This window comes from Scleropages formosus, chromosome 19 (genome assembly GCF_900964775.1).
Source record: "Scleropages formosus chromosome 19, fSclFor1.1, whole genome shotgun sequence".
Classification (NCBI taxonomy): Eukaryota; Metazoa; Chordata; class Actinopteri; order Osteoglossiformes; family Osteoglossidae; genus Scleropages; species Scleropages formosus.
The window spans coordinates 20,152,129-20,176,194 of record NC_041824.1 but is presented as its reverse complement, the minus strand read 5'-3'; the positions used below and the strand labels follow the sequence as shown (position 1 = coordinate 20,176,194).

Genomic DNA, 24,066 nt, shown 5'->3' with positions numbered 1-24,066 from the left:
TAAGGCACCTGGAAACCATTCCTTGCCTCCTTTGTCAGGAGGCACTAGGATTACTGGAGATGGTTAACGTGAACGACCTGCCACTGCGCCAGGCATTTTTCTTTCATTAGCTGCGTCATTGGTAGCCAAAGTACCATGAAGGTTAATCATACCTCCTTCTAATTTGAGTATGTTTGCAAAGGAATAATTGCAGTTGTAACAAAGGGGGATATGGAGGGGTAGAGGGCTAAGAATAATAAAATGACCTTGATAGGCATCAAAAAGGGTGGCCTTGGTTACCTCTGTTTTTCTCTTTTTTGCCTGTTTGTCAAATTATATCAGTTTGTCTGCAGTACTCAAAGCAGGCGGTACTTAAAGGTCAAAACTTTTTCATCTCTGTGACTTTATTTTCAGGGAAGAAAAATGCTGTTGATTTTTAAAAGAATGTTGACTTTGGTACTCATGTCATTTATTCGATGTTATATTTTTGCTGCTTTTTTCCCTCCAGTGTAAAAAACATTCTGTCTGCTGGCAAGCTTATGTTAAAAGACATGTTAAAGACATTTTAATGCACCATTGTGTACTACAGTAATTGGGGAGAGGTCTTCAAGTTAGGAACAACAATTTCTGTGCAATTCATGTGGGAAAAATTCAAGGCCGTGTTTCAGATGAACTTGTCATGCTAAATTGACCATTGCGTGTGAATACGTAAGTGTTTTGGTTACATAACTTTGATATGTGGATGGATAGATGACTATATGTAGATTAGTATAGTTTATCATTGTAAGTTGCCTATGTCAATAGCATTAGTTAAGTATTAATTATTCAAAACAATTAATTAGAAAAACTTAAAATCTTAAAATCTAATATACAGTGATATGTGGGACATGTGAAACATTCTGGAACTGATAAATTAAAAGGGTAATCATAATCATAATTCTGACAACCTTTCTATACTAAGGGTCTAAACATATCACTAAAATTGACTGTTACAAAAATACTTGGTACTCCGTGCCGAACGGCCGTTCAATCTTAGTATTATTAAAGGTTGCCTCAAGGTGCTCTGGTTTCCTCCTGCAATCCAAAAATGTGATAAATTGGTGAATTGGTGATTGTAAATTTCCCGTAGTGTATCAGTGCTCGCATGTGCTTGTGTGGCTACCCTCTGATGGATCGGCATCCAAAACAGGATGCAGCCTGCCTAGCCCTAGCACCCTGTGCTTCCGTATAGACTCTGGACCAATGTGGTCACGCTTTTATCAATAGCGAATGAGTGGTCTTTCAGTTTAGTTGACACAGAATAAGTTCCTTTGTACCAAATTACTGAATTACATATACATAGATGTTGCTGCTTGAAAGTAAACTTACACATTTAAATTGTTTGGAGTGCTGCAGAAGCTACAACAATTCTTCTGACAACCTTTCTATACTAAGGGTCTAAACATATCACTAAAATTGACTGTTACAAAAATACTTGGTACTCCAGTTATCATTTCCCAGGACATTATGGTTTGGCTGCAGTCCCTTTCTAGGACATACTGTGAATTGTTGACTATTATGGAGCTGAATATTTTTACGTTCAGGTTTAGGTTTTGGTTCAGCTTTATAATCTGAGGAAGAAAAAGTGAAACAAACCCAAGGACTAAATTACAATTTCCACTTTAAAGAAGAGTTCTAGTCATTAAAACATTGCTGTAAACATTTCAAGTATGGTGAGGCTACAAAAATGAGCTCATGTCTATTACAGTAAAGGAAACAAATTCCGCCTTGACGTTGTGGATTCTCAAGGGTTGTGAGGGCAGTGGGGCTGTGATGGGAAGAGCAGATCTGAGACATTCAGTCGAGCAATGGACCTGTCTGATGAGTGAAATCCTGAAAAAATCAGAAATGGGAATGAAACGAAGCGCAAAGACGGCGCTCGATTGCAACATGTTTTTTTTCTTAGAATAACACAGAAGAGCAAGATCATCTGTACTGCAGATACAATCGAATGGGGGCTTCAGGCTCCCTGTGTTGTCCAGGGTTGAGCTTCCAAACCCCCCTGTACTCTACTGCTGGCTCTATCTGCGATTACAGCTTGATAAGTCCGTAGAAAGACCGCTTAAAGAGAAAAGGCTCTTATCTGCGACACATGATGGGGTGTGGATTTCGTGCAACTGCTTATCTGTGTTGGCTGTGGGGATAGGCTTTGCCGTGGTGTGATGTGCAGGGGTGAAGGAGGCTCCCAGGGATTCTTTGAACTCCCAAGCTTGGAGTTTCATATTTGCTTGTCAATAAAAAAAAAAAAGTGGCCCAGTTGCAGCGCAGTTACGTTTCACTCAAACAGCTACTTGTGCTTAACCTGATTCACGGCTATAACTGAACCTCAAGTCTTACTCTGACACTATGGTGATATTCACACTGGCTTAAGGCAATTGTTTTCATCAAGGAAATCACAGACAACCCAAATAACTATTTCCTGCCATTGCATGAATTGTTGAATAATATTTTGTAAATATTACTTTAATGTTACTGATGTATACCTGTGTAATTTTATTGTGAAATTATCAAAGATCTAGGCTGATATCCTTGTGTACACTGCCTTATCCTGGTACCGCTTGTTCCAATAAACCCAAGATGGAGAAACCTGGTTGGGAACAAGTGAGGGGTTCAGTATTGCTTCTTTTAAACCACTCCGGTTATGTTCACTTTTAGAACCTCATTAACAACAGGTACCTCCAGTAAGGTATCTTTTTCTTGAAGACAAAAACTGTAACCTTGAATACAGTAGAATTGAAAGTTACAAATGGAATTATAACAATGGTTTCTTTGACATTTTTCATTTGTTCATCCTAAAACAAAAACACAATATAAAAAAAGTGAGATTGTAATATTTTGTAAATTAGGTCCTTCTGGTAATTAAATAGCTAGTTTTTATTGGAACTTTTTTCAAGCTTCTAGTGATAAAATCTAACATGCTTAAGTCTTCACAGTAGAACCCAAAGGAATCTAAAATATGAAAGGCAGCCAATTAAAACAATGCAGCGAAAGCCTTTTGAAAAAAAAAAAAAAGCTAATGTCCTGGTTTCTTCATGTGCAGACAGTGCTTTGTACTGATTTCCGAAAAACTTTGTTTGTTACTGGAGATGAGTTTATAAGCATTGCTTTCTCAGGTTGGCCATCTAAACTGTCATTTTCTGTATAAACAACCAGCACCCTTCCGCCAGAATGCTTTTGTGAAATAGCTAGAGGCAAGAGACTCCTGGCGCCAAGAGTGAGGTCTTTCTCATGTAATTGAAGGCCACAAAGGTGCACAGGCTGGGAAGAGACAACATGAGTGATATCTTTGATATTGGACGTAGCTGCTCACCGGCTGTGTCGGAATCCTTGCTGCCGGGGCCGTATGGAGAGCCGCCCTGTCCTTTCATCAGGGTATTATCATATCCGGACAGGTAACCACCCCCCCCCCCACCCCTCCATAGCCCCAGCCCCCTGCTCCCTTTACCTTTATAGTGTATAGCAAGTTTTTCTCTAGAGAGGAGCCGCTTAATTAAAGGTCATTTAACCTCGCCTGTGTGTGCATAATGTGCGCCCAGGGCTGGATCATAATAACTTGATCTCTTGCACAGATCCCGCCTTTGTGATCTTAAGCATGAGCTGAAGTAATAATGACAGGGAGATCTGACATCAGTAAGAGAGTAGAACACACCCCCCAGGCAGGGTAAGGCAGTGTACACAAGGATATCAGCCCAGATCTTTGATGATTTCGCAAAAAATTACACAGGTGTATTCTAACACAGGCACAGTAAGAGACATGTTTCCCCTTTGTCCCTTCCCATGGGAGTGTTTCCAAGCTTCAGCAAACTGGCCCACTCAGAGGACACACTGCATCTATCACAGCAACAAGGTGATGGGGCTGGCATCATCAAGCTTTGTGGTGCATACGGCGACCAACTTCACAGACCACACCAAAGAGAAAAATTACTAATAAACATCAGCAGGCCCAAAACTCTATCACTGGAATCCAAATCAGCAAGATCCCTCTCTCTCTTAGGTTGCCTTTAGGTTCAGCACTCTGATTTCTGACCACTGGTATGAATTATAGAGGGTCACGGTATTAACAGTGTGACAGCTCGAACACTTAGCCAGTCCATGCGTCTGCTCATACCCATTCTTTCTGTGGACATTTTGAATGAAATATGCAAAGAAAGCAGCAGGTAGCATAGTGGTAAGAGCTGACACTTTTATACTCAGGAAACAGGGTCAAATCCCACCTTATGCTGTAGTATCCTTGAGCAAGATACTTATCCCGAATGGCTCCGGAAAAAATGGAGCCAGCTGTATAAATGGCTAAATGACTGTAAGTCATTTTGGAGAAAAAGTGTCAGTAAAACAATCAAATGTAAAATAACTCAAAAAGAAACAGTTCATGAAAAACTGATTTTCTTTAGCATTTAGGATTCTGTTTTCAAATTTCACTTTTTTGTTAGGAGAGCATTAGGAATATGTAAAAGTCAATTGTTGCATCCCGAAAATGATGAGTCAACAAATAGGCATGAGTGTCTGTTTGTATGGTGTGACTGTCATGACACTCCCTAGGAGTGCAGGCCACAGCAATCCTTAACCTGAAAACTCAGCGGCAGTCAGTGTGCAGGGATGTGAAGGGGAAATGAAAGAAATCTTCTACTAGTGACTGTCTGGCTGGAGCCCAGATTCTGCCAGTTTCTTTTCTCTATCACCCTGCCAAAGTGTTTTTGATTGCCTGTTACTGCGTTTTTTTTTTTTTTTTTTTGATAAACTTGCCGTTTTTTCTTTTTTTAATGCTAGCTACTTTGATGTGGGTTTCAGAAATAAAAAGGATACCCGGATCCATGAATCAGAGGACTCACGAATTAATCGCAATTAGTTCAACGCTAAACAGACTCATATGAACTATGTGATTCATGAGAATGGCATGTGTTGCACAATTCACATGAAGTTATTTTGTATAGCAGTGCAATCTTTAATGTTCTCTTCATCTGCAGTTACTGCCTTTAGAAACATATCATACAACCTTGTAGACCTTCACAGTAAATTTATGTATGTACTAAAAATTACAAAAATTGTTTAATAATTTTACTTCACTGACTTATCCAGTTCATGGATGTTATGTCAGTAAGAATTCATTTTAATTTATTTTTCATACTACAGTTTTTTTCTCCTTACCTTATTGTCAAGGGTTTCTGCAGCAGGTAGCTAATAATTATATTAATAATGTATTATATAATAACAATATATAATGATATATATTATATTATTATATATATTACAATAATTAATGACGAGTTGATGTGGTTTACTATGCTGGACCCTGCTGTTTTACCTGTATGGCAGGCAATTCAAAACATGAAACCGTGTACGTGTCTATATATTTTAACCAAAGGGTAACTTTTAATTCAATGATGTATGAAGTTGCATATTTTTAAGGTTTGTACTGGATAAAATTGTTTGCTTGGGAAAGTAATACAAAATCCACAGCCTGGGAATTGTTTTGGTAAATTTTTCCAGAGACTATTCCAGAAGCCCTGGGTGTGAGGCAGGGGTGGGGTACAGTCTGGATGGGATGGCAGTCAATTTCACTACAGAGTAAGATTATATCGTTATTACATCACTTAGTCAACATTTTTTCCAAAGTTATTTAGAATTTCACCCATTTATACAGCTGGATAACTAACTGTTAAAAATACAAACAACAAATTGGTGGAGTGCTTGAGCAAGTATGGCATCCTCTATATAGGTCCTTGAATTTCTCTTTAGTGTGAAATATTGGAGCCTGTTCCAGAATAACATCCCATGTAGAAGACAATGCATAATGACTATGTCTAACCAAAGACAGAATCTGAGACACAAGGTTATACCTCACAATTCCTACGGAAATAGAATGTTCTTAATAAGATTCTACCATAGGTGAGCTGAAAGTCAACTCATGAGACATGACACATTAAAAATTGCAGTGCAAGGCACCTGGAGACCATGCAACTAGTTCATAGAAAGCATATCTGCTCCATATTGCTCTTATGACCCTCCTTTCAGGCTGTACTCTCAGAACAGTACAGGCACCGTTCACCTTGATCAGTGCAAACAAACACCAGCTGTAGGAGGCTTCTGAGATGCAGGAAAGATTTTTAATCATTTGCAAATCTCTGTGTCAAGGTATTCAATATAAAAAAAAAGCTTCATGCTGGGATTTCTTAAAAAAGGTTTTATGGCTCACTCCATTTTCCTTCCCGTTTTCACAGAATGTCCTCACATAAGAACATTTGTGGGACACGGAACAACCAGTAAACATCTTCTGGTGGGACTACAAGAAGAGTCAAAAAGCAAGTTCATAAAAAGAAAGGGCAGATCCACACCACTCTGGCCAATGCTGGCACCACCCTGGCTTTCCGAGAAACAGTTATCACAGTGTTGTGTTCCAGAATGTGCGATGGGCTGAAGTTTCCCTCCATTTTTTTCTTTGACTTAGAAGAGGTGTTTATGCAGCATGCATTCAGTGAAAAAAGCAGTGTCTCCACTTTTGCCAGGAACTCCTCTGAGTTGAGACTAGACCATTTACATCACCTCCGTGGTAAAATAAACATGGCACTGCATAATTAGAGCATAAGGAAACAAAAATAAAGTCGTAGTGATGTTTGGGGAGAGAAAACAGGAAGTGGACAAAGTAGCAGTAGTGCTAGCATGCTCTCAGCATTACCTGATTGTTAGTGTTATCCTGCTGTCACTTAAAAGTGAGTTGTTTGAATTTTAATGAATTTACAAGACATAATTTTTCCATTTTTTTTACACTGCCTTACATGAACTTCATATTACATTCATAAAACCCTTGACCGTAACCCTACAGTATAAAGAAAGAATCCCAAGTGCTGTGTTTTATATTCCAATTGGCAGCATTGTCAATCCAGTTGCTTAGAACTTTATTCCTTCTTTTCTGTTTCTTGTTTCTTAAAATCTGTGAAATTAAAAATGTAAAAACTCTTATTATGTTACAACATACAAACCTGATTTATGCCTAAACACTAAAATTGAACTAAATTCCAGCTGCTAGCTATTTGGGCCAATGTTTGTGAGTTTTCTCTGCAGTTTGTTTTTGCAAAGCCACTGAGGATTACACTAATTTGACAGCTTTTTAATATTTACATTCACTTCTCATTGCATCTGAAGTGAGGTAGAATGTATGGTCCTCTTGTAAAATTTGATACCTTTAGAAAAAAGCATTAATTTGGGTTGGGTGCTTAACAGAGTGGAATATGTTTAGATAATTAGCTTTGATTATGTCAATAAGGTATACATTTTAGCCATTGCCAACATGGTCATATTTAAGATTTATGTATTGTTGATTAGACACAACTGACAGTGTTGTACCTGAACAGTATAACTGCTTTGAAAACTTCATAAGACACAGAAGTTTTTATTTTTATTTTCAATTATTGTGACAGATTTTTTCTTCCTCTTGCAAGTTATTATACTATAAAACCAGCTTTTATTTCTGCTTTATCCCTTTTGGAAATATTACAAAGGAACAGGTAGATTACATAAAAAATGTCACAACATGAAAGTATGCTGGTTAAGAAAAGGGAGAAAATGAAGTTAAGAAATAAAAGGAGAAAATCTCTCATCTTCCAAGACATGATTCAGAAGAGAAGAAAGAGCTATGTTTTGTTCGTGGATAATAATTAAAAGGTTTCTGTGTGGTTCAGAGAAGTTCTAAATCCACCTGGGGTCCTTTTTATTGTGAAGCATCAGTTTTTTCAGACAGACAAAATCCTCTGTGCTCCTTATGCAAAAATTGTTGAATAATAGAAAAGCTAATGGCTGAAAAGCTACCATTAAATGAATCCTGGATTCTGATACCTGTGGTGTATAATTTTTACCTGAAAAGCTTTTAGAAAAATAATTTTGTAATCAAAGAGGTTTCCTGTGGAGCTTGAACTCTTCATATAGCAGCAAGGGACACACAATTCTCTATCTCAGAGAATAAGTCAAGTCGAAGGCGAGCTGGACAGAAAAAGTCAACATCCCACCTAGGCAAAAATGTATTAATATGAGCAATCCATTATTAATTTTGAAAGCCTTTCACTGTATAGCCCTCTATGACTGAGAGGAGGCTGGTTGGCCAGACAAAGATGAAGCTATGAACAGCTGGTTGGCCCTTTTTAGGGTGAGTGCAAAAAGCAATTGTCTTTAATTAAACTGAGCTTCGCTGTGAGTGAAAGTACATTGGCTTTTCCCATGCAGCAAAATCACTATCAGTTAAACAAACACTTCAATTCGTGTGAAGCGGCAAAAGTAATCTTAGGCTCGAGGTTGTAGCTGTCAAGGCTGCTGATTAATGGCCTTCGAACATGGAGGTAAACTATTCTCAAATGGGGCAATTCGCTGCCCATTACCCATTATCCCATCCCTCCAGCCCCTAATAGCCGAACATCAGCTTGGAAAAATAAATCGGTGAGTTGGGGAGAAGGGGGATTAGTTCGGGGGATCTCAGCTGCTTTTATTTAAATGGTTGTGGAGGGCCATAAGCTGTGATTGTAGCTGAAAGACATTATGGACCCTTGAACCTGGAACCTATGTCTCCTGGGGAGGGATCACCATTAAAAAATGCTGTTTGTACTCTTGCAGTGTTCCGGTGTAAACAGGTAAAACATAGAGAAAGGCTTATCGGAGCAAGAATCAAGGTCTTTTAAGTTGGACTGCAGCTTAGATGTCCAGCAGTAACCGGTGTGGCTTTGAGGAGACGAGTTCCAGAGCACAATCAACCGGTTCTGGTTTTGTTTTGTTCCCAAGGTGTCCTTTTTTGCAACATTCTGCAGATAAATAGCCTTGCACCTCATAATTTTCTTCTCCTGGAAGGTTTGTGGAGAGTCGTGTAGAAGGGCTGAGGTTCCTGGATGTCTTCCAGAAGTCCGCTTCAACTTGTGGAACGGGGCCTTTTGGTACCTTACCACTAGAAGGAAACCTGGATGACTCAATAAACTTTTCTGTGAAATGGGCCTTTATTATTTCACCCCTTTTCCTGTGCAATATATATTTTTTTTAAAAAAAGACATTTGATTGATATAAATGTCCACTGCTCTCCCAAAGTGATTTTATTTTTTTTAAAAAATGTCTGGTGATCCACAGGACTCCTTTAGCTAAGATGTGTTTCCCAACCAAAAAAAAAAACAAAAAAAATAGAGGAAAGAGAGACTGTGCAAATAAAGAACTTTGTGGTAAACTGTGATTAATGACATGATGCATTACATCATCTCCCATAAATCAAAGGTGTAATATTAACATAAATTAATGGAATAGCAAGAAGTTACTAGTAGCTTCAGAGCATAAGATGAAAAATACATTTTTTTCACAAAAGAGAAGGTAGCCAAAAATTTCTCCATGGTCATAAACAACCCCGTTTATCAGGGTCAGAAATACTGGATCATTTACTGCCAAAGTCATTAAATGAACAATGAGCAGATGAAGGAAAGCCACTGATGTTCTTCCCATGCAATATCTACACGCTTTCAAAGATTGAGTATGGGAGATGCAAAAACAGCTTTGTGCTTTTTGTTGTGTACAAGACACTGGTTGCCATGGCACGAACCAAAACGATCCTACGTCTAAAAACACGCAGAAAAATACAATTGCTATCCAATCAATCAAGCATTTACTGAAAATCACACACTTGCCATCAAAACTTTTTACCTTCCTTTACCACCTGTTATTCATTTGCTCAGCTGTTTGTCCTGGGAGTTTGTACTTTTTCACCTGCGCTTCACAAAGCATGCTTTCTATTCTTCATCCGGACTGTGCAAAATGGTTTCATGTCCTAGCATGCCATGTGAGAGACTCACTTTCAGTGCAAGACTGCAGGGAAGATCTTTATTAGCAGTAGGTGGGAAAAAAGAAGGAAAACTTCCATAAGCAACCCTGAGAATTCATCTCATCAAATGTTATATTAACTGATATAAACATTTGACAGAAATCACATTGGTGGCCAGTGAAATACTTCTACTGATGTTTAATTCAAAGTCTTGATTCAAAGCCCATTTTTCAAGACTGGTCTTACAATTATCAGAAACACTTTTGACACAAGTTTGAGAAGGTCCATCAGAATCCGTTTCAAAGCGGGTGAGTTGAGGTGGTGACACAAATTGTAAAATAAAAATACTGTTTGGAGGAACACAGCATGGTAGGAAACTGACAAAAAATGGTTTTTAGGACACATGGGGAAGCGCTTGGGGTTCTCAGAAACAACTGAGGGTCAGGATGAGGTTGTGCCCTCAAAACTGTTTTTTTTTAATCTCACTTGCAATCTAGGATCTCCATATTATCCTCCTTGCCGATTTTGTGGAAATTTTATGTTTGAATCTATTGTTTTGAGTACTTGGTGTTTTTACCACTTGCTTCTGCTATTCTACTGTTACATCTTGTTTGTTGGGTATTAGTTAAATCTCTCTGAAGAACTCTGGTATCAGCACATGGGCCCTTTTTTCACTTTCAAAAAGTGGCACTAAAGAGGACTACAGATGCCTACAGGGGCTCAACAATGTAAAACAAACAGAAAAAAGTGTAATCTAGAGCCTATGGGTGGTGGAAAAATTGAAAAAAGTTTGTTTGGAAACTAAATAAACAAATAAATAAATAAATAAATAAAAAAGAGGCTGATTAATGATGATTGCGTGCTGTTGTTTTTCCAGTCTCTTCAAGTAATTTCTTCTCTACGGTCAATTTGCCCTGGTACGAGATCAATACAAACACCCATGTGTACTTCATATGGTGAGAAATTTAATTAGGATTGCAAAGTAAATATTTTCACAGTGCTCTGCCCTACGAGTGTGTGAAGCACTGAGCTTTGTCAGAATGCTTTTTGAACATTTATTATAAAAGTAAAACATAGTATGAAACGTTTTAAGACACATTTCAATCTTACAGCCACCAAGCCAAATCAATGATGAAAAAAGAATTTAGCAATAATACAGTAATTATTTAGTCACAAATTGAAAACATCTAGCTTCACATGTCTTCATGTAAAATTTAATACAAAACTGGACATTTCATCATTCTTGGTGAAAAATAGCAGTATTATTATTATTAATAAGCATTCTCATTCTTTACAATTCTGAAAAGCACATTATGTTCAGTGTAGATAGGCCTCACTCTAAATGTCTTTAGGTTTTAGTTTAATTTTAATTATTTCATATTCACATATGGGTATGTAATGGTGTTCAAAAACTGGCAAGTTAAATACATTTGGAGAGCAGTCATATCTCAGGTGATACAATTTGTTTTATCTTGAGAATTCTAATAATCTTGTTTCTTGCTGATGGTTGGAATGACAACTGCTCATTAATAAAACTGTGAATTCGGTTTAATATAGCTTTGGAACCCACCTGACAAGACACTGAAGAAGGGTGGAAGTGAAGGACAAGTAACCTACTTTACCCCAATATATTTTGATTGTTACACCACAACCTGAACGCCACCCACACATCCACCACACTGAAAACACCCACTGACAGTGCCAAACATTTCAGAATCCACCCGGCTTTTGGAAGCATTTACCTCATGACTGAAATCCTTTATCTCCCTGCAGCTCCTTTCCCCTGTCAAGAGCTCTCTATTTCCCTGGATAACATATTCAACGAAAACTCACTGGTAGCCCAAAGCCTGCAAATAACAACCAATTCTAGACATTGCTTCTCAGGATACACTGTAACACGTGGCAGCAATGTACTCTTCAGAATGTGTCAAACCTGCCACTACCTCACACCACACTCAGCCCAACTCCTGGTCTAGGTTAGCGGAATATCTCACATGGAATACTCCAATGCCCTCCTTTCTAGGCTTTTTGCCTCTGCTTTCAAACCTCTTGAGCTATGACAACATGAGTTGCGTTCCACTTTCCAAAAATGTTCCAATGATTTTCTCCCCCCGTCTCTCTACATTGGCATCCTGTAGCTGCATATGTCAAGTTCAAGATTCTGGTTATAGCCTACAAGGTGGTCAAAGGATCACCCCCCGAGTATTTGTAAAACCTGATCTATCAATGCTAAATTCCTTCACCTTCTGCCACTCAGTCATCTCCCACACTGGGGGACAAAGTTTGAAGTGCATCAGTGTTGTCTTAGCCTTGATGTGGAACTTCCTCTGGCCCTCAGAACTGCTGCACTCCTTCCAGCATTCAAGAAGGATCTCAAAAAACATCTCTCTCAGTTCCATTTCCTTCCCAGGCTCCCAACACCTTTAGACTTTCATGATCTGTTACTTTTTATCGAACAATTTTTAGTTCTATGGGTAGTCTATGCAACATATGTACATTTACATTTACATTTATTCATTTAGCTGACACTTTTCTCCAAAGCAACTTACAATGTTAAGGTTACAATTATTTACCCATTTATACAGATGGTAATTTTACTGGAGCAATTTAGGGTAAGTACTTTGCTCAAGGGTACTACAGCCAAGTGTACTGTGCAAACGGTGGTATCACAAAGGAATTTGTGCTTCAACAATCATGTGGATGTACCTAAGCCTTCTGTCTGTTGAGATATAGTTTTGTTTACTCTGATCTGTATGTCATTTTGGAGAAAAGCATCTGCCAAATGCGTAAATGTAAATATAAGAGTAAATGTCATCATTCCCATCTGATCTGCTGTATTCCCTTCTGTCAACATAAGCCATGAGCCATATGCTTTTAATTCCACACTGGATACCCTCTCCGCGTTCCCCCTGCAGCACAGCTAAGCCAGGGCTTCACCTGAACAAATTGACCCTTTGGGGAAACACTCAGAGCCAGGTGCAGATGGGATCTCCAACTCACCGGATTCTTCACACAGCATGCTGCCTACCTGACCTATGCTCACCCTAGACAGCAACTCAAAGCTGCCATCCTCAACCACCCTGCCCTATCTATGTCCTTCTCTACTGCACCCTGCACAGTTGCGGATGTCACCCAGGCCTGTTTATGTTATTTGCTCTTTTGTGCAGTGCTGCTTCAGAATAAAAATCTCAGTGACTGAATGCAGCCACTTGGACACTTCTGGATGAACGCTTTGGTTATCTGATATGTATTGTAAGTAAAATTATAACTTTGCTTATGTCGACTGAAATGTGTCACTCCCCCTGTGGTTTTGGTCCCAGTTTTAATAAGATTTCTTTTTCATTTTCACTTTTTATTTTGTTCCCATGCCATTAACGACAACAGTAAGAATGCTCTGGAAACGCTCACTTACACTTTTAAATGAGCTTGACACATGTGACAATGGAAGATACGCCCAGGAAAGCAGTTTGTGGAGTGGGCAAAAAATCAAAATGAATAAATAAATAAATTAAAAATGTAATCCCCCCCCCCCCCCCCCCCCCTTCCAACAATAAACACAGCATCATCTTATGTAATGCTCCACCCAGGGCTTTAAAATACAGGACACTCTCATTGTGTAATTTACTCCACAGGCCAGTTAGACAGGAGATCTACAGTGTCTCCTGTAACTGGACACTTCTTACAGGACAAAAGGTTCTGACTGGAGGTCCCAGGCCCTCTTTCTCTGACACCAAAGGACTTTTCTGTGCATGGTGGTCAAGGTCACCGAAGGATCTTTGTTCTTGAACGGACTCTGCAACTATGTGCAGCAAGATTGCTCAAGTACAGCATGGTGCTGACAGATCCCAAATAAGAAGAGATAACTAAACCCAGAAAACAGTCAAATTTAACAGAAACTTTATATTTTTAGGAGAAAACCATCCCTGATGCTTGTTGACGAAGTGCTACTTACAGTTCTCCCAGGAAGCGAAGGTTCCGGAAAGCATTGGGCTGCAGCTCACTGATGTTGTTCATGCTCAAGTCCCTGTGGAAAGAAACACAAGAGAAAATGTTAAGTTGTGCTACACAATGCGCTTCCTTCACAGATGGGTGGTTGTCTCATTTCATTCAGTACTGTTCTGTAATTCCTGAGGGACAGTTATTCATGTGGTTAAAAAGCTGGAGTTCAAAAGCAGGAGAATCATGTCTCAGGAGGGGTCCTACTGTTGTAACCTTCAGAAATCACAACCGCACTAGCAAAAATACCCTGCCATTGCAAAAAAGGAAATACCTGTAAGTTACACCAGCTTCCTCAGACAAAGTTCTCTACTCAGCAGCATTAATTAATGAAGTAGATGATTTGATTTGAGTGTTTGGAGGCTTTTCATCTGTTCTTTCTGTACCATAGTTCACATTTAAAACCCTACATGTTTCAGCTGTCACCCAACCCAATATGTTAGTGTTAAAGAATGGTTGCAGCTGCCCTATCAAATCTGGGGCAGGAGTTATCACCATGCCTGCCAACTACTCTTTCAATTCCTCACTACTATGGTCCATGAAGCTTTTGAAAGCTGGACAGCTCATGTTGAGATTATCTCCCGATGGTACACTCTCTTTCATCAAGTAAACACTGGGAGGGCTGGGTGGGTGCGGTACCAACGAATCACCACCTACCCTGGTAGTGTTTAGCGATAACATACAACTCCTCAGAAAAATGAAACACAAGTGCAATATCAAGGTGGTAGGAAGCCATGATCATCTTGTTTTTTCTTTGGAATTTTATTTACAAGTACATTGTAGTATTTTATTCTTTAAAAATTAATTGTATATCACACCAGCAGTATCACTTTAAACATATGATCACTAGATACAATGAACACAATCATTATATAGGCAAATTCAGAAAATATATTGGAGAGAATTTCTTATAAATTTTGCTCTTGTTCAGTTATGTGTAGCCAATGCAGAAATTCTGGATTTCTATAGGAACCCTGTGCTGTTAATAACCTTTATGTTTCCCTGTCCTGTGCAGGGTTAGGGCTGTCCAAAGTCTGTCCCAGAAGTGTAGTGCAGGTGTATCCAGGATACACCTCGAATGGGACACCAGTCCATCAGAAAGTAACAACACATACAGTATACTCATTCACTCACACATTCACACCCTAAGAGTATTTTACAGTAACCAATTCACTTGAAATGCATGCCTTCAAACTGCTGGAGGAAACACAGGTCCCAGGAGGAAACCCACATGAACATGGAAAGAGCACATAAACTTCATACTAACCAAACTGGGATCAAACTTACACCCTATCACACAGGCCGAGTACACCTGCATTACCCCCTGACCATTATGTAACCGTTTGGTGATTATTCTACTTTATTTCCACCTTTGCCCTCTTGATTTATTTGAGCAGGACCTGAAAGGAAAGGGAGCACACTGTGGGAACAAAAGAAGAGCAGGTTCCCCATGGATGATCATGGATGTCAGCAGTGGGTCCTTCCAATTGGCTGCTTTTGCCTAATGTGTACTTCCTATAGCCCCTCAGCACCCACCATCAAAAAAATTACATTTACATAAAGCAGGTTCTCAGCAGAACCATCCAAGACCTTTTAAATGAAACATGTGGTTTCTGATATCAAACACACCCTGCACCTGCACCTTTTACCATTCATCTGAGACAGACAAAAACGAGGAAACTTTCCGCACTGAATCATGGTACAGCAGCTGTTATTTTCCCTAGGTCCCAGCCTTCATTCCAGATGTTTTTCTCTTTCTCATCTCATTAAACCTTGCCTTCCCTGAACCCAATGCTAACCCACCATTTTGTAGAACAACAACTCTATGATACAGAATTTGGAGGAGAAAATGACCTGTTTGCTATGGTTCTACTAGGATCTAGCATAGTGGTTAAGGAGCTAAAGAGTGGTTAAGAAGTTGGGACTGCTGACAGAGTAGTGATTTGAACTATTGCCCTTGGATCCAAAGGTCTTAAGTTTGAATCTTACTTACTGCTGCAGTACCCTTGAGCAAAGTACTTACTGTAATTTCCTCCAGTAAAAATTACCCAGCTGTATAAATCGGTAAATCATTTAATATTGTAAGTTGCTTTGGGTAGAAGTGTCAGATAAAAATTAATGTAATGCACAAATTGAATTTGTCTGATACGTATGTCGCTTTGGAGAAAAGCATCTGCTAAATGAATCAATGTAAATGTAAATGTAAAGAAAAAAATGTAGATAGTAAGTGGTATTATTCACCTATATGGGAAAACAGGGCATTTCGCACAGGTGAATTTTGCCTCTTCATTAGTTGGAATCCTTGTATTTATCCAAAAGAAGCTGCATTGCTACTCTCCCTGATTATCTGCAATAGCTGTTTAAATTTTTGGATTTCAGAAAAAGTTCTATACAGCAAGAGGCCTTGAAAACACCAAATTTTAAGGCTGTGCTATAAATGAGTGAATGTAGTATCAAATTTGATATTTCAGTCTAAACTTGCCACTGTTTCATATTAATGGGGGGCGTCGTGGTGCAGTGGGTTGGACCGGGTCCTGCTCTCCGGTGGGTCTGGGGTTCGAGTCCCGCTTGGGGTGCCTTGTGACGGACTGGCGTCCCGTCCTGGGTGTGTCCCCTCCCCCTCCGGCCTTACGCCCTGAGTTGCCGGGTAGGCTCCGGTTCCCCGTGACCCCGTATGGGACGAGCGGTTCAGAAAATGTGTGTGTGTGTGTTTCATATTAAGCAGTTAGAAACCACCAATCTAAAAGATGTAACTAGAAATAATGATTGTTACATATTTTCTGCAACTGTGAAAAGATTGGCAGTGGATTGGACCGGGTCCTGCTCTCCAGTGGGTCTGGGGTTCGAGTCCCGCTTGGGGTGCCTTGCGAGGGACTGGCGTCCCATCCTGGGTGTGTCCCCTCCCCCTCCGGCCTTACGCCCTGTGTTGCCGGGTTAGGCTTCGGCTCTGGCTCCCCCTGACCCTGTATGGGACAAGCGGTTAGAGAATGTGTGTGTGTGAAAAGATTGATTTCAAATTAAAAAATGATTTCTATGCTAGTTGCTCCAAAGGCATGTGAAAAATCAAAAAACATTAAAGTTCACCAAACAGCTAACATTTTGCAAAGCAAATCATGCATCAATTAAATTTGAAACACATGAAAGAGAGGAGGATGGAACTGGGGTGAAACTTTCGACTGCGTTATTAGTGGTTCCGTGTTATGACAGGTGTCAGCACCAAGGCCAGGAGGTACGGTTTGGACCCAAGTGAGGGTAGGTTCATTTCAGTAACAATCACAAGAACAGACAAAATTGGTGGTTGGGGACAAATGTGGGTTTTCCGAGGAGCAAACGAATTTTCAGGGGCGAGGCGATACTCAGAACACGGTTAAACAAGCAGAGGTCAAAAGCCAGGAGAAACAGGAACAAAGACCAGGGAACAGAATGCTGAATTCACAAGCCAAGCAGGTAGGCGTTGTAAGATTCCACATCTGATACCAGGACGGCACTACCTTTATACCTGTGTACTGTCTACAGTGTACTTGAAAGTACCAAGTTTTCATCTACAGAAAAACATCCTCACCTTCATATATGTGTGATATAGGTGTACAAGGTGAGAACATAATGAGGGGGAATTTTGTAAATCTGTAATTAATAGTATATAATAAACTCAAACCTCTTTATTAAAACAAAAAAAAAGAACACTTATTGTAAGGCTGTACTCAGTTACACTATGGATATGATGACTGTTAAAAAATCACATCCCATAAAGAAATGGATATGCAAAATGATTTCATTTGTGTTCCTGCCCTTTCAGCCGCACTGTGTTCCGCAAGTGGGTAATTGCTCATGAAACAAGACCACCAGGAAAGAAAAAGTAAACACAGTCTTTTCAGGAAGGCATCCGCTGTGAGTGTGGTGACCCCGATAGTGATGTATTTGCTATTTGTTTGTTTTGTCAGCCTGTCCAATGTGACGGGCCACATGCTAATTTGCCACAGCAGGGACCCCCTGGAAAACTTCAATGTGAGCAGAACCAGGAACAGGCTGACCTTGTCCAGGTCCTATCCCCCTCTGCTGTGGGGATAAGGTGACAGGATTGAAAGGATGCCAGTATTGTTTTTAAGGACACACTTGACATAATTAAGTGAAACAGGTGGTTATTTAACATATGTTGAATGCATTGGTTGCTTTACAACCAGTGCAGTTATGTTTGGCAATACAAAACAAGCTAGGAGATTTTGAATAGGTATCTGACATTTCTGTATGCAAATGGGTCCTGTATAAATTCCTTTTTCTGGGATTAGTAGTTCATAACGGAGGTTGAATCTGTAGCAAAGGACGGCCAAGCACCAGAAGCTTGGCATGTCTTTATTACGAGGTGAGACTTCCCGGCCGGCTATGCTGTTCGCACTGCTATTCGCACTGCTTCACCTGAAAAACAGCAGAACTGCCTGTCCCTTCATGACTTTGCTTTGAAATCTGACTGTATCCATTGTAGACTATGATGGTGATTGCATTGGTCGATTTGATTGCCATTGAGGGCCAGTGGAGACTCCCAGTAGCTCCAGACTCCTGGCCCCTGATGGTAGAGTTCTGTCTGCTACTAAACATAAAGCCAAAAACCTCTGTACCCTAGTCGTAACCATATCTATGTATTTTCAATCTAGCCCAACACAAAAATTCTAGGCCTAAGCCTAACCCTAACCATAACCCATCAAGCTGATAGATTCAAAATCCTTTTCAGCAAAATATTAAAATCTGAATTGTAACTTCCATCGAAGAATGAAAAAAACAAGTGAAAGTGAAAAATGACCATGAATTGGTGAGAATGAAATTAAAAAACAAACAAAAAAAATTCTGTGAAAAATGCAGGCCACATTCATTCCTTCTTCAGTATAATAAAAATAATAATAATAATAATAATAGAACATTCCTATTTGAATGTCTCTAGTTTGAATCCCTACTCCCACTCTGGAACCCTTATTTAAGGTATTTGCCCTTCACAAAGAGTATCCTGCTGCATAAATGGGTAAATCATTGTAAAGCCTATGATCTAGCACTGTATGTTACTTTGGAGAAATGTGGCAGCTAAATAAAGATTGACATGTTAGTATATACAGTATGTTATAGAATAGAGTATTGAACTGGTTGGTCTTTTTCATCTTCTAACAGTATCTAGACCTTCAGAATGCAAACATGCATGAATAATAAAAACCACATTTTTTGTGAAAGAAAATATATTTCTTGAGCTTTTGGTGACCAAATGTCTTATTTTAAGTTTAATGTGGTAAACCAGGGGTTTATTCGAAAAAAGACATTAAAGCTTTTTTATGACACCACAGAAGGCCTTTTTATTTACTTTGCCTGGCCATTAAAAACAATGAAGCATTTGATTGTTTCATTGCAAACCACGTAGAAGAGGGTATTCATGTGCGGCCTGAGGTTAATCGGCCTTAGGCTGTCTGGATGCGTCGGTGGAACATTTGTACAGCTCCCACAGAACCCTGTTTTACTGTTTGTGTTATATCTCCAAGTCGTCTCCTTTCCTTAATCATGAATAATAAATGCAATGATGCCCAATTTTTTTGAGAAAAAAAAAATTTGAATGGGGAGGAGGACTCCCTGACAACATGAAAATTGGATGCTCAGTTTACATTTACATTACATTCATTTAGCAGACACTTTTGTGCAAAGCGACGTACATCTCAGCAAAAGTACAATTCATGAACACCTGCAAATTGAAAACACAGTTACACGTGCAAATGAAACTGTCAGACCCAAAAACAGCTAAATGCTCTAATCACCCTAGATTCAGATGTTGCTGGCAAGCTGTTTGGCCTCCACCAACATGTGTGCGGCGGTCACTGTGGACCAAAAGAGTCAGTAAGAAGGGCATTTGAGACGTCATCCTCGGCATTTGTCTGTCTGGACATCCTGTGTGTTTTGTTTTTGCTTCAGCAACAAATAGGAACCTCCAAAGAAGCAACGAGTGTATACAAGTATTTGTTGCAGCGGAGAACTGTATAGCCTCACCCACATAGTCACATCCAATCCAGATGCAGTAAACGAAAAAAATAGCAGGTGTCAACCACAATGAGTGTGAAGTTTGTGGTTGAGGACATGCTTTGATCCAATACAACACATTAAGAAACTGCTTTATCAGTCCACTTATTTGTATAGTCAACTAAAGACTGGATCAATTTGATTCCAATTCAGTAGAAAAACTTCTTGAATGTTGGTTTTTCTGAAGCACAAGAAGCTCAAAAATGCCACTCAAAGGAACATCTGCTTAAAAAATTAAAGAGCCAAAGAGTCTTGCAATGACTTCAGATTCACAGTGAGTGGAGCCTTGACCTTTACCTATCAAAATGAGACAAACTAATGATTAAATCCAGGTGAAGGTTCTGACTCTTGCAAACGCAACCATCCCCTTGTAACTGTTCCCCTTTCCAATATGAATGTTAAAGATCCAAAAGAAACAAACAAATGAACAAAATGGAGAAAGATCGAGGCCCAAAAACATAGCGAGGCTAGAAACCCTGCATGCTTGAGTGTAAAGGAAGGCAAAGAGTAGGGCCCCACTGGTCCCATCCTTCTTACAATTCCCAGCAAAGACATACATTAATCTCCACTAGGTTGTGTCATCACCAGAGCTGGAAGAGTCAACCAACTGACCCCCTAACAAAGTGTCCTTGGCCTTTGGCCGGACGGGACAGGGACTATATGGGAGCACATGAAGGACGTATGCCACAATGACTGGCTTAAGAGAGCAACTACAAGAAACAGGACATCCAGAAATTTTATCTACGTTATCACTGATTCCATCCGCTACCCTATGTATAACTGCAGACTGAAGGTTTTAATAATTTTGTTAAACTCTCTCGGTCAGCTTTTTTTCTATTAGTATTGTATTTCTATTAGTATAGTATTTCTGTTGGGTTGGTATGTTTTCATTTCTTTTTTTAATAAAAATATATGGCTTTAGAACAGTTTACAACAAATTTTCCATGTCATTCTTCTACAAATTTATTGGACTTTAAATGTTTATAGCCTTTCCTTGCACTCTGTTCTATCCTTACAATACCCTTATAAACATTTGGACCCCAAGGAAACACACAGATTCTGTTACTAGTACTGTTTACTGTGTCTGGGATGGATTAATTCAATATAATCATAATCATACTTGTATTGCAGGTTTTGATAGTCTCTAGTTGTGTTAAATATGTACTTTCAAGAATATCACACCATAACCACAGTACATTTCCAGTATGTTCATGTTAGTGTCAAAGTGTGTATATCTCCAGGCCAAGCTGTAGTAGTGTAGTATCTGAATTGTTTAATTTTTTCAATATATTTCAGTAAGAAATAGCACATTAGTGCACCATGCATGTGTATCTGGCCATTTTCATTATTACCCCAAAAGTTTAAATCCAAAAGTCTTCTTTCAATCTGCTAAGTGTTCGATAAATGTGTTTTTGTTTGTTATCTGGGGGTGTGGTGGTGCAGTGGGTTGGACCGGGTACTGCTCTCTGGTGGGTCTGGGGTTTGAGTCCCGCTTGGGGTGCTTTGTGACGGACTGGTGTCCTGTCCTGGGTGTTTCCCTTCCCCCTCCAGCCTTTCACCCTGTGTTACTGGGTTAGGCTCTGGCTCCCTGTGACCCTGTATGGGACAAGTGGTTCAGATTGTGTGTGTGTGTGTGTGTGTGTGTGTGTGTGTGTGTGTGTGTTATTTGTTTAATAAATTTCAATAACAATTGGAAAACCTATATACAGCTAGTCGTATAATGTGTACTGGTTCATATGGTGGTATGTGACAATTTGACTGTGCCCAAGAATCATCTGCCTGCATCCAAATTTCATCCTCTGTTGATGTATTGCACTTTTTGTATTATTTTCTGAGATGTACATTGCTTTGGAGAAAAGCATCTGCTAAATGAATAAATGTAAATTAAAGGAAGCAGAGCTTTTTGTAATGTAAATGAGGGGAGCTCATGTTGTCTGGGGGGACAGAGGAATACACTTACAAGGCTGCATTCATGGTAAAAATATGTGCGTGATGCTGAACACACATTAGCATCCATGGCCTCAGTTTGATGTCATCCAGCAACACGGCGGTAGGTTTGTTTACCCTCTGAACAAAAAACTGGCTCGCTGACAATTCTTACAGCTAGTACTGCGGAGTTCTTGGTCTGGTTGAAAGTGTTGGGAAATGAGTAAAGTTTAGCTTCATGAATCCTGCCCTAGTCCTTCACTCTGTTTCCCAGGTTTCTAAAAGCAATTTTTATAAACATTTAACCACAGACGCACTGTTACTGGGCCATGTGCTGCCATGTAGATTAGTGCACAGAGGAGTTTAAACTAAGCCTCAAATTGAACTCAGGAGAACGCATTAGCAACGCGGCCCGGGAACAGTGTGATAACGCAAAGAATATGGCCTTAATTTTCTTCCCCTTTGCCCACACACCCCAGCAAGCATAACTGGACCAAACCTGCACTTGCATCACACTGGGATAGTATTTTATGGGGCTGCAAAGTGAGTGGTTCCAAGCCTCCCTAATGAAGTACACAGGAGCACTAACTAAAGTGATGCTTCCTGGGCACACGGCTTTACCTTACAGCATTTGCAAGGTGTTTGCGGACAGAATGGTACATTGGGTTGAGTTACTAAGAGGACTGAATACACACACACACATTTTCAGAATCGCTTGTCCCATACGGGGTCGCGGGGAACCGGAGCCTACCCGGCAACTCAGGGCATAAGGCCGGATGGGGAGGGGACACATTCAGGATGGGACGCCAGTCCACCGCAAGGCACCCCAAGCGGGACTCGAACCCCAGACCCACCAGAGAGCAGAACCAGGTCCAACCCATTGCACCACCGCGCCCCCCTTTGAACAGAAGCAATATGAGATAATGGTCGATGTTACACAGGAGATATCTACAGGCCTTTGTTATGGCTTTAATATGTTGGAAGAAGCTTCAGTTGACTGTTACTGCCAGACATTTCACCAGTTAAGTTGATGAAAATGTCACGGTGTTCCCCCGAAGCGGAAGCGTCGGACTCAAGTGCGGAGCACTGGAAGATTTCTCTAATAATAATAATAATAATAATAATAATAATAATAATGTGAGCCACATTAATGACAATGGATGATCAAGTCTGCTAAGCAGCTAAAATTATACTGCTTGCATATATACTGTGCCTTTATCATGTCAAAATGTATACACTGTACTGTCAGTTTTACTACATTAAAATTAAAACTAAAAGTTACTGAAAATCTTATTGTATCTCCACAAACCCCTGTTCGTTCGCTTTCATTTCATTTTTTTGTCAGTAAAAGTCTTAATAATAAGTAATAATATCTGCACACATCAATTTATTTGCTTGGTAGGTTTTGTAAAAATCTCAGAGAGCTATAAAAAATAAAAATATACTGTAAGACTTTTATTTTAACATATTTATTGACTCTGAACTAAATTAAAATTAAAATGAATTTAAAATTTCTGAAAATAAAAATACATAGTCTTCACAAACTCCTATTCACTACCGCTTGTTCACAGATTCATCCAAAAACAAACATGCAAATTTCATAGTCTTGATATTGATCAGAAGCACTCATTTGACTGATTTGATGGTTCATAACACAAGGAACTATTGCAAAATACATCCAACAGGTAAGAGATAAGATGGAGAGAGAAAGAAACTGAAGACAGTCTACATATTTGAGCCTTGTTTTTTAGTGTACTGAACTAAAACATTTAAAAGTACTGTTAGAATTTTACTATGATTAGCTTTTCTGGAAACATTGCAATATTACTCTTCACCATACACTAAACTTCTACCACTACTTCTTAGTACTAGCACTTTTCTGGAAAAACTGCAGTATTTGTACAATTTACAGTAATAAGTGTACCGAGGATTTCCATAATGTTATTTCACAATAGCATATTAATTATTTACATCATCCTTAAATGGGCGTAAAACCGAAGGAGTCATAAAGTGCTAAAAATCAAACTGTTGGTGAACAAAAGTCACAAAGGTCAGTGGCTCATCAAAACATTTCAACAGGTGAGTGATTCTTAATTGCCCAAGAGTTATCTGTTCGGAATTTCCTTTTTCTTCTGTGACCCATGTCGAGTTCTTCTAAGGGCATGTGCCTCAGCAAAAGGGCAATGACGTCTTTTTTGTGGAGGGCTCTGCTTTTCATTACAGCATTCCTGCTGCTCCTTGTGTATTTTAAATAAAATGCACTAAGGGAGGTATCTGGCACACGACCAAAGTCTGACAATGGC

At 39.4% G+C, this 24,066-nt stretch overlaps 1 protein-coding gene across 1 annotated transcript in view; it reads right to left on the bottom strand.

Moving 5' to 3' along the window:
* lgr6 (leucine-rich repeat containing G protein-coupled receptor 6) overlaps positions 1-24,066 on the bottom strand; it is an 85,377-nt gene that overhangs the window by 31,722 nt on the left and 29,589 nt on the right. The window contains exon 2 of the mRNA XM_018760278.2: positions 13,749-13,820. Within this exon, the coding sequence (XP_018615794.2) occupies positions 13,749-13,820 (72 nt within the window). The remainder of the gene's footprint in view (positions 1-13,748; positions 13,821-24,066) is intronic.